General features: G+C 37.2%; 1 protein-coding gene across 2 annotated transcripts; it reads left to right on the forward strand.

Annotated features, from left to right (window-relative positions):
- The first annotated feature begins 543 nt into the window (after positions 1 to 543).
- LOC113688371 (ubiquitin-conjugating enzyme E2-17 kDa) lies at positions 544 to 4,361 on the forward strand. 2 transcript variants are annotated; one of them, XM_027206177.2, is made up of 5 exons: positions 544 to 694; positions 1,820 to 1,931; positions 3,134 to 3,261; positions 3,778 to 3,882; positions 4,040 to 4,361. In XM_027206177.2, exons 2-5 carry the CDS (start codon positions 1,862 to 1,864, stop codon positions 4,181 to 4,183), a joined length of 447 nt encoding a protein of 148 aa, XP_027061978.1. In that variant the 5' UTR covers positions 544 to 694; positions 1,820 to 1,861; the 3' UTR covers positions 4,184 to 4,361. The 2 variants fall into 2 exon arrangements, with proteins under 2 accessions (XP_027061978.1, XP_071905508.1); XM_072049407.1 differs by lacking the exon at positions 1,820 to 1,931 and having other exon boundaries at positions 570 to 694.
- The last annotated feature ends 7,158 nt before the right edge of the window (positions 4,362 to 11,519 follow it).

Below are 11,519 nucleotides of genomic sequence, written 5' to 3' on the forward strand. Positions count from 1 at the left end.
GTGGTACGTGAGTCTCCCAACAAGGGTAGCTGCATACGCCAGGTTTCGAACCCGAGACCTGCTTAAGCGGAACCAATCTGCTTACCACTTGACCCAACCCCGATTGGTTATAATTATAAATCATAATAACATGTTCAGACTGATTAGTAGTAATTGTTTAGAGTTACGTTTGGATACATAAATAAGGCTATTTAAACAAACCTAAGCCCCATTTGCCAGAGCACATGACACCTTTTAATGTGCCCAAATGAAATCAACAAATTTTCCAATTAATCTGACACCAATTATTAGACATGTCAAATAATTAATTCGATCGATCAACATAAAATTTCTGAGTCATGTGAGGCAATTTATTTGGCATTCCTCAAAGACAAAAGAAAAAAAGAAAAAAGTGAAGGTGAGTAGGAAACCGGATGGGAAGTGGAAGGAAGGTCAAGGTCCATGTAAAGCACCGCCAGCAGCAGCAGGAAGGAGCAACGGAACCCAACACACACGCGGCATGGACTGAGCCCCATATAAATACCACCAGGCCCCAGCCCCCCTACAACTTTTCTGCCGCGTCTGCTTATTTATACTCAGTTTCGAGGGCTTATTTTTCTCCAATAAATTTTCTTATCTTTATTTTCTATTTCCCGCACGGGTCTGGGGTTCGTCCTTCCCCTCCCCCTCTCTCTCCTCTCTCGAATCGAATAAGGTTCGTAACCGATGCCAATTTCAAACCCTAGCCTTACTCCTCCATTTTCCCCAAAATTTCGGTGCAATTTTTTTATGTTTTTATGCATGCGAATTTTACATGTGTCGCCTTTAGGGCCGCCGCCGCCGGTTTCCGGAAGGCTTCGTTTTTTTTTCCCTTTGGGGAGAGGGGGGCGTGCGCGTGTGTGTATCTTCTAGCAATTGAGTTAATCCGAGGCTGGATCAGAACTGGGGGAAGAAGGAGGGTTGATCGGTTGAACTGCGGTTTTAAATTGTTAATGATTTCCTTCTTTTGGGTTGGGGGTTGGGGACCGTGGGTAGGGACTGGAAGAAGGCCGTAGCACAGTACTGTAGCAGAGTTCTTTTTTTTTTCCCCCTTCCTTCCCTTGGGTATGTGGTTTGGTGGGGATTTGATACTGTGGAAGGAAGAGAATAACTGAACATATCGTGTCTCTCAATAAGTTTATCTTGTTTAATTGATTTGGCTTTTTTGTCCCTTTATTTATTTATTTTTTGTGCGATCTATGTTTTAAATTCCTTATACTCGTCTTTTTTTTAATAGCTCCCTGTATGCGTTTTATTCATGCATCATTTCGACACTTTGAATGGCTTGAGCATGCATAGATGTAATTGCTTTTCTATTTTATGTATCGATCGATCCTTTTTATGTACGTCTGTCTGAACCAAAAGGATAACAAAAATGTTATGCTGCATGTACTGGTTGATTTTATTTATAAGGTACTTTGGTACTTTCCTCGTGGCTAATTTTTTTAAGTGCTGCTAACTTGCTTGCTTATTTCTGTCTTCGCAGTTGGATGTTAAAATTCTATAGAGAGTACAGTTACCTATGCTGATGGATGTTTTTGGGTGTTTAACTAAGCATGTGGTTTTTTGTGTTCTCTATGATGAAAGCTCTTGAGATGAGTTTAAGCTTTTACGTACATATCTTTTTCAGTTATGTTGGTCGTTGGCCCTTTTTAATTAGGTGGTGTTTAATTAAAGGGGAACAGTGGCTATTTCCTGTTTTCTTGGATTTCTTGAGTCTCTTTTCTTGTAGTGAAAATAATTTGATGCCTTTTTTGAAATTTAAAGAACTGGAGAATTAATTTTTGAATATATGGTGTAGCCAATATTTTTTTGCCTGCAATTGTGAACTTCAAAGTCTGTAATGGCCTCCAAGAGGATCCAGAAGGAACTTAAGGATTTGCAGAAGGACCCTCCTGCTTCTTGCAGTGCTGGTATGATTAACTTTGCTTGAATTATTATTCTTATCTTTTATCAACAAACAGATGGGCGGCCACTTAGGTTTTGTTATGAAATCTGGTAGCTCCTTTTCATGTACATACTGTTATACATGTTCAAATAGTGGGCTGGTCATGCAATCTGTAATGCCCCAGTTTGAAGTCTAAAGAGGGCCCAGATATGTGAATTCGCAAATCAAGTTAATTTGCATGGCAGATTTCTTAAGTCTCATCTATGACATTATTGTTTGGATTTGAGCCTCCTTTGCATGGTTTATCTATCCATTTGTTGGGGCCTTAGTGCCTTGACATATTGGAGAGGCTTGTAGAGGGTAATATCCTTATGCTGAATAGATGCAGAATAGGAAGTACACGAGAGCACTATGTATAAGTTTAACACATCAACATTCTGTGGAGCCAATGATACTGAAAATGTTTAAATTTTCATTTTTAGTGTAAGTCCGAATTTACTTGCTTTTTGGTAGCCGTGATTCTCCTCTGTTTGCAAATTTTTGGCTTCTGTTGTTTAACTTGGTGTTTGTGTCTATGGGAATCCCTGCTTCTGGTGCTCTGGTAGACACCATTAATTCGTGATAAGTAGAAAATACTGCTTCTGGTGCTCTGGTAGACACCATTAATTTGTGATAAGTAGAGAAAACTATTTGCTTAGTCATGTGTTCAGAGTAGATGGCAACTTAGAGGGTTGTCAGCTTTTTTGTTCTTTCTTTCGTTTAATTTTATATTACCAGAATCATATTTGAGAGTTTGCAGTGAAGATGTGTTTGTATTATATAATAGTGAAATTTTATTTTAGCTGCTGCTTCTTCCCATGTCTGGAGCAATCTAAAAAATATAAGAATTGTTTCTTTGGTGTTGTGATATTCATTGTTGAGTTAAAGATGCCATAATGTTAGGTATAGAGAGTGATCACTTAACTTCATGGAATTTTTTTGTTGTTAGTTTTGTCTATATCGTCTTCTCCTTGTTTGTATGTTATTTCGCCTTCAGATGGAATACATAGGTTTCTTCATATTCCTTTGTTAGGGTTTTCTTTTTCCTTTGTTGAGCGTGATTATATTATCTAATCAGATGATTATTTTTGTTTTGAGTATCAGGAAGTTGGTAATTGAACTGCTAAAGACTCTTTGTCCTCTTTTATCACTTAGTATGCTGAAATTATTGTTGGATAATTGCTGCAGGACCTGTCGGTGAGGATATGTTTCACTGGCAAGCTACTATAATGGGCCCGTCTGAAAGCCCTTTTTCGGGTGGTGTTTTTCTTGTGTCTATTCATTTCCCTCCAGATTATCCTTTCAAGCCCCCTAAGGTAAGTGTCAATGTTTTGGCCATTTACATTCTTGTGTTAATGTTTTGGCCATTTCTTCTTGAATTGGAAGAGAGAACTTTAAAATTGAAAACAGGTGCATCGAAACTTGATCAGACTGGGTTGATGAGCTTAGGGTTACTTTGGTTATTTTTTTTTTTTTTTAAAAACTGTGGGTTCCTTCATCATCGATTACATGGGTGGTTTCTGTCTATGTTCTGTTCCAATTAGACTAGTTGTGAAGTATGGGCTAGCTTTGGTTGTCCAAAAGCATTTAGTTTATGTAATAGCAGCTGTGGTAGTAATAAAGTTGGGAATCATTGCTTGTCTTCAAATTGTTTTGGTCAAGCAGCTGTCCTTTTCTGTGTTGGTAGTGGGTTGTTAAGACAATGGAAATGTAGTCTTTGTTGGAACAGGTTTGTCTACCGTGAAATCTTTTTTTAAGAATGGCTTCCAGACTAAGCATATCACTGGCTGGTGCAAGATTTCTCAAGCTTCCTTCTTGTTTTTGTTATTCAGGTCTCCTTCAAAACCAAAGTTTTCCACCCAAACATAAACAGCAATGGTAGCATTTGTCTTGATATCCTCAAGGAGCAGTGGAGTCCTGCACTCACTATATCTAAGGTAATGGCTGAAGATGTCTTGGTTTTTTAGATTTGCCTGCATGACCTGGTGGTTGCAAAACAGGTCTTTGCGTTGGGTTTGTGTTGGATAATTAAATTGATATCTGTTACTTGTGGTCTTTAGGACAAGCCGTAAATTTGATTTGGGATTTTTGCAGGTACTGCTGTCTATTTGCTCCTTGCTGACTGATCCAAATCCAGATGATCCTCTCGTACCTGAGATCGCTCACATGTACAAGACTGATAGAGCGAAATATGAGACCACTGCTCGGTCCTGGACCCAGAAATATGCCATGGGTTGAATGCATATTGAGGATGCAACATTTTATGCTAGTAGTAAATAAATAGGAAAAGAAAAAAATCCCCAGAACTTTTGGGCTCTCTGTTTGTTTGTTCTCAAGGGATTTGAAGTATTGTCTTGATTTGAACGTGTTTCTTCTATTATAGAGGTTTTATCGAATGTCAGAATATAATTTACTATATTTTATGTTAATTAATTCATATGTCCTGGGTGGGGCATGCGACGGCATTTTATTCTACTGGGGGCTTGGTCTACGGCCCAGGGGAGCACGTAATTCAGGTTTATAGACATGAATGGGGTGCAATTGCTCGGCACATTCAGCTATATACTGATCTCTATCCAAGGGAGAAGGGTAATTTGCCCAATTCCATCTTATCCTAGATTGGTTTGGTGGTTTGATCACCCTGCCACCCACTCCGCATAAGGTAAACGTGAATCCAGGCAGTTTTGTGCATTTTTTCCACCAGCAATTGGACGCGTCTTCAATGCTACAAAGGGAAACGCGCATTCAACTATTTGAGTAACGTGACGGGAGTGCAGGCATGGAAAGCCTTGACGCCTCTCATTCGCTGAGTGGCCGGGGATCCACGCTGGGTTAGGCGTAACTGCTACTCAATGTTGGTTAGAAGTTGGTCGGAAAAGCTACTATCTGCTGGTTTTGGGGGTTGAAGGTTGGGTTGGGTGAAAGCCTGTCCAACCTATTATATTTTCGGAAGTGCAACGGAATCGTCATGTAGAGTGGGTTGATTAGGATGTGACGCGGGCCAAAACAATTCTCGGCACGTGAAACAAAAAATGGATAGAAGGTGGGGAAAGAAGGCCCAAATTGCGGAGTCTCTGATTCACGGTCATTCTGTCTGTTAAGCAGTGCTGGTGTGGTTGGCAAGTTTGTTGGTGTTGACAGCAGAGAAGAGAATGAGGTACACAGGATGGTGGTCCTTGGCTTCCCTGCAAATTAGCATACATCGAATAGCGCCAACACATTAGCTAGCAAGGCGGAAGGTACATTAGCTAGCAAGGCGGAAGGTTGGGAGGACAGAAAGAACGTCTTGAACCGTCCCTTTTGGTGCAACTATCAATTAACATGGCAACAAAGGATCCCCTGCTGTTACATTTGGTTTATCTGCTTGTCCTTGTCCTTTAGTCTAAATATTAATATTACTACTGGTTGGGTCTCTTTTTTTTTTTTTGGTGTTTTGATATTTTTCCAGAACACTTGTTCATACTTCATATGCCTAAGCATCTTCATCCCTTTTATGCGTACATTCTGGGGATAAAAATCAGAATTATGCCGTCCAAAATTTATTCAGTGATACGGTGGTGTAGTTTGGTCTTGGCTCATTAGAATTTCGACTTAAAACTTCTCTAGTCCAACATCTGATCTGACAGTGGTTGAGTTTATAAACCACTTCATTTAGCCAAATGAAAATTCCCGGTCATATTAAGAGAGGTTAAAAACTAAACTAGAGGTGTATCTCGTCTTCTCAGGCCTCCGTGAATTGAAATGACAAACAAAAAAAGATGTGTAGTCAGTCGAGGCTCTAGAGCGTAGGGTGTAGTAGTAGGGGGTATTTCCTCGAGCACATCACCTCTCACTCTCCAATTTTTACCGTCCCCTCGGGGTTTCATCCATCCATTTTCACTGTCCCCTCCGCGTAAAACCCGAAATGCCTGTGCTGGCTGATGCCTGATGCAGCATTTAATGTCCCAATAATTGTGTAACTATTAACAAATTACTACCTGGAAATTCCATTGAATGCGACCTTTGAGATTCAGCTAAACAAGATTTACATATGCCCCACAGCACAAAGATCTCTGTTTTTCGTCCTGTCCCTTCTTCATTTAAGAAACCCACCTTTCCTGCCCCTTAGCTAGAAAGTTTTCCTCCATTTATTACCACTCTTTTTTCTCTTCCAGTGAGTGCTCTATTTTCAGCAAATTTGGACCACTTTGTCTGTGCAAAAAAAAAATTATTTTTCTTTTTCAAAACTTCAATTGGAGGTGAACTTTTATAAAATATGAGCTCCAAAATTTTCCTATCAAACAATCAATTCTTAATCAAAATTTCGAATCAACCTTTTGTACCTCAATCAAAACTCGTTTACTCTTGATACAGATAAATTGATAGTACAACTCTCGAAACAAATAAAAAGATTGAGACACTTTTAAATATATATATATATATAATTACCTATACACACACACACAGTACTAGTGTGTGTAAATGTGTCCGTGATGCTACCAGAATAAATTCTAATCACCATTAGGACTACACATGGCTAAGGACCTGCCGAGTCCTATAATCCGACACCCGTTAAGGTGCAGGAGGTACCGGTAGTAGCAGAGCAGCAACAGGGAGGGTACGGAATATGCTGGAATGGAGCGAGTGGTGAGGGCAGTAGGACTGTAGCAGCACCTTTTTAAGTTTTGACACATCCCGACGAAGGAGGGGCGGGAAATGCTGAGCACTCGTGTAATGTAATGGTAAATCGTAGATATATAGAGTGGATTGATGGGTCAGTGAATAATGGTAAAAAAAAAAACCAAACCAGAAGAGCAGAGCACAGTGCAGAATTGAGAAATTGACAGCGGCAATAGACTGCGACCCTACTGTTGTGTCCTTGTCTCTCTGTCAACTCTGATGCTGACTTCTCTACCGACGCCTTTTTCCGTTGAGTCCCCTTCACCGTATCGTCCCTTTTAATTCCCATTCCTACCACCCCCCCCCCCCCCCAATATTCCCATGTTATAAAAACCCTTTTGCCGCACAACATCAGTGAGTAAAAAAGGGTCAAACAATAAAATGGGATTGTCAAGCGCCCCCCCCCCCCAAAAAGAATCCATTGTCGTCAGACATCCATCCAGTAGTAGTATCTCCTCCAGATTTTTCTTGGAAGCTGCAAATTTTGGTGATGAATATTTCGTGCTCTTGTCCATTATTCCCTGGGAATTTTCTGGTCTGAACTAAAATTTAGCAGTTGGGTTTTTTGTTTGCATGATCATGGTGATTGTTTATTTAAAATGGTACGCTATATCTTTACTTCACCCAAAAAAAAAAAAAAGGGTAAAATTCTGCAGTGTAGGCAAGAAGCAGATTTCGGCCATAAGGCAATTAATTCTCCTGATGATGGAATTAAAATAAAAGCATTGATGCTGCCCTGATGTTAGTATTAACCGTCGTCCATGCATGCGTGGTTGGATTATACCAATGATTTGAGCGATGAATGAGAGGGTAGGTAAGAGTTAAGAGCACAAACAAAACATAGAATCTGCGGACCCACTGGTACAAGAAGGTGTAGTTGGATTTCAACTTTTTACGTCCATCATCGATTTCTTGCATATCTTTCTTAGGACGTTTCTCCTGCAAGATTTATTTATTTAAATCTACGTATGTTGTACTTGGGAAAAATAAAAATAAAAATAAAAATCCGTGTTGTACTCGTGGAACGGGGACATTCATATACTAGTGCTACCTACTATCGCATATATATACCTTCTTGTTGCAACGTGCAAGTCTATTTCTTCAGGACTGGCGCGAATAGAACAGAGTAGTGTTTTCAAGCTGCACAAACACATATTCGTGCAGAATTTTATATGATATGGGCTCAACAATCAACAACGTAACGTAGATCGGCACATGGAAATGTCTCAAACGAAAAAAAGGCTCTTGAATGCAGAAATGGGATTCTTGTCTTGATCTACAGTGCTCCTTTCCAATTGTTATATATACACGAAAATCTTTGCTGGTAACTTTAATCTATCTATACAGAAGAAAGCGTTGTTCTGAACGCCTGTTGCATGCGTAAAAAGACTTGTATCGAATCTTCCTTTGATTGATTATGAATGCGGGAATCAAAGCTCAGCCCCCCTTTTTTTTTGTTCTAAATCGGTTTGGTTTGGTGACTTGTGCCGCTATCTGAGCATTTGTGTTGTGTCATGATCATCCATCATGTTTGATTTGAACTACGGGAGAGACCATCATATGTATCCAAGAAACTGCCGTGAGAAAAAAGAAAATGAAAAGACTGAACAGGCGGTGATCTGAGCAGCTGCGGCAGTCGGCAGCATTATTCATGGACACTTTTACGCATTCGGCTTGACACCAATCTAGCAAGCTACGTAAACCAAATGTTCAATGTTCAAACCTTCATATATTATTATATGCCTGCAGACTGCAGACAACTTTAATCAACATTAGCCACATTTTCCCTTCAAACCTTGCAGATATCAATAATATCTAACTGACGACACCATATTGAACTGGAGTAAAATATTACTTTTTTTTAAAAATAATAAGAATAATAAAATGGTACTGGCTCACTCTGCCCACGTTAATTCCTTTTCTTCTCAACTATTTAGGGTTAATTGTAATGCACGCTTTTATATTATCACCAGTTTGCACTTGGCCCCTTAAGCTATCCATCGTAGCACAGTAATTAGTACCTTGTATATATATTTTTTTTTTTAAAAAAAAAAATCTGTGGCACATTGTGCGTATCAGCTAAAAAACCAATGAATTTTTGTGAGTATCTATTAATGAAAAGTTTTTTTGCATCCCAATTTACACCTGTTTATTGAAATACTCGTTTACTTTATATTTAAGGGTACGAGAATATTTTTGTTCAAAAACTACCATTGAAACTTTCTATTCTTAACGAGTTTGAGTACTGTCCTATAAAATGATAGTTTAGAGCGCATAAAATTGCTACAATTAATAGTTTATGGCACGAATGAGAAATCAGTGATAGTTTAAGGGTACAAATAGCAATTAACCTGAGTATTTTTTGCTTCTTCTCCTGCCCTTAGGAACTTAGTGATGCTTCAGGCGTTACCCCAAGACATAAATGTAGGACAAAATCTGGAATTGTGTGTTGACTGAAAGTTTCATACAGGGGTGACACGAAGTAATTATCAGATTGTGTGAAAGCGACCACAAGAGGATCCATTAATTCTTTCTTGTGAATAAGCTCAAATTTAGTTTAACCTCCGGTGGCTAAAGGAGAGTTTTTAGAAGGGTTAATCACATTTTATCCCCTTAAAGAATACCCCATTTCTCAGTTTACCCCCTAACCTTTAATTTTGCTCACTTAACCCCTTTTAGGACAAAATTGCCCTTGCATTATTTTGACTTTTCATTTACCTTGTTTTCCTTTCTTTTATTTCTTTTTCTCTTTCTTCTTTATTTAATTCTTCCTCTTTCCCACAAAAATCTTCACCTTAATGATTGAAATTAAAAAAGAGGAATTACAGAGATCTATCTTCTTCTTAAATGATCAAAAAAATATTCAAACCACTTTTCTAAAATACAATTTTTTTAGCCTTTCAATTCTTTCAATTTTGGGTTTTCCTCTTTCCTTTCTAGTTTCTCATTTTATTCTCAAGAAAATATCATAAGATGAAATTGTTTTCCTTTCTTTTATTTCTTTTCCTCTTTCTTCTCTCTATCATCCTTCCCAATAGAAAATTCGATTTCCACAAAAAATTTTGTTTTGAGTTTGTAATCGCATATTTTTGGGCGAAGGTTTAAAAGACATCAAAAACTAATTTTGATTTTTTGTATGATGCCACGTGTCACAAATTTCAATTGATAATTATTAATCAGGTCACAATTTCATCTTAAGATATTTTCTTGGAAATAAAATGAGAAACTAGAAAGGAAAGAGGAAAACCCAAAATTAAAAGAATTGAAAGGCTAAAAAAAATTGTATTTTAGGAAAGTGATTTGAATTTTTTTTAATCATTTAAGGAAAAGATAGATCTCTACAATTCCTCTTTTTTAATTTCAATCATTAAGGTGAAGATTTTTGTGGGAAAGAGGAAGAATTAAATAAAGAAGAAAGAGAAAAAGAAATAAAAGAAAGGAAAATAAGGTAAATAAGGTAAATGAAAAGTCAAAATAATGCAAGGGCAATTTTGTCCTAAAGGGGGTTAAGTGAACAAAATTAAAGGTTAGGGGGTAAACTGAGAAATGGGGTATTCTTTAATGGGATAAAATGTGATTAACCCTTTTTAGAATTCTTCTTTCTGCTAGAAGAATATAAAGCAATGAATTGTTTTAGTACTAAAAAATGGAATTGTCCTCAAAACTCTAATGTATATACATAGTAAAGATATTAGCTAAGTGGTCATAAATAAAACTCTTGGTTTGACTATCAAGCCTCTACTTAAAGTTTGGAGCCTCCAAACAAAAATAGATAGCAGCATTTTTGTCGTCAATCTTCACTTAAAATGTAAGCATATAAATTAATGGACATTATGTGTCTTAATATCCATTAAATTCGTTTACACAATGAGATCATTAACTGAGTTTTCCATGAATGTTTCCTTTTGTTCCCACATGAGAATAAGAATATTTCGAACTTTAAAACACAAGGGAATTTTTTTTTACATTTTGTCATGCTAGAAAATTCCAAGATATTGATACTCTGAAACTTATGTCCTAGCTAGCAATCCCTTTCTCTATGTAATTTTTTTAAGAATTAATCTTTTATACGTTGATAGTGTATATATTTTTATTATTGGATACATAATCGTAATAGTATATATAAGATTTACTCTTTTTTCTAACAGTGTTAATTAGTTGTTCGTCAGTATACCTAAATCATACTATACTAACCAACCTACACTTTTATCTCCGCAGCTTAATATACTACAGACGAACCTAAATCATACTCCCTCCGTCCCACTTTGATAGTCCTGTTTTCCTTTTTCGTCTGTTCTAAATTGTTGTCCACTTTCCAATTGAAGAATGTAGTTGTCTTTTAATTTTTCTAAAATACCCTTATTCAATGTAAGTTGTTGTTACTATAAACCTACCTTATTTAACGAGAGTTGATTCTGTTTTTCCCATCAATTCAAGTTCTCATAAAGTTGTACTTTAATTAATATAAGAATATTTTAGAAAAATAGTTACCTAAATTGATTGTTGCAATAAATACAAAAAAAACTCACTTGTCAAAGGGCCTGGTTTAATAAATGCACGAGTAAGAGAAAAGACCGTTACCCTGCCAACTCTTCTGAGTTGCTTCGTTTTTTAGACAATTTTTCCCGCAATTCCAAACTGCAGCTTAATATAAATGGAGTTACAAAAATAAAAATCTCCGCAGCAACCGAAACTAAAGTCACACGTTTATCAAAACAAAAATTAATAAATAAAGCAAAGTTGTTTGCGTCTTCCAAGGAATATCAATTAAATTATTATTATTATTATTTAGGAAACAAGATTATCATTAACCTAGTCCACGCCGTTTTTAACCACCCTACGCCTATCCTATACCAACTGTAAAAGTACCCAGAGGAGAGGACTCCTTCTCCTCTCTCATCAGTCAAAATACAGG

Source organism: Coffea arabica, chromosome 5e (genome assembly GCF_036785885.1).
Source record: "Coffea arabica cultivar ET-39 chromosome 5e, Coffea Arabica ET-39 HiFi, whole genome shotgun sequence".
Classification (NCBI taxonomy): domain Eukaryota; kingdom Viridiplantae; phylum Streptophyta; class Magnoliopsida; order Gentianales; family Rubiaceae; genus Coffea; species Coffea arabica.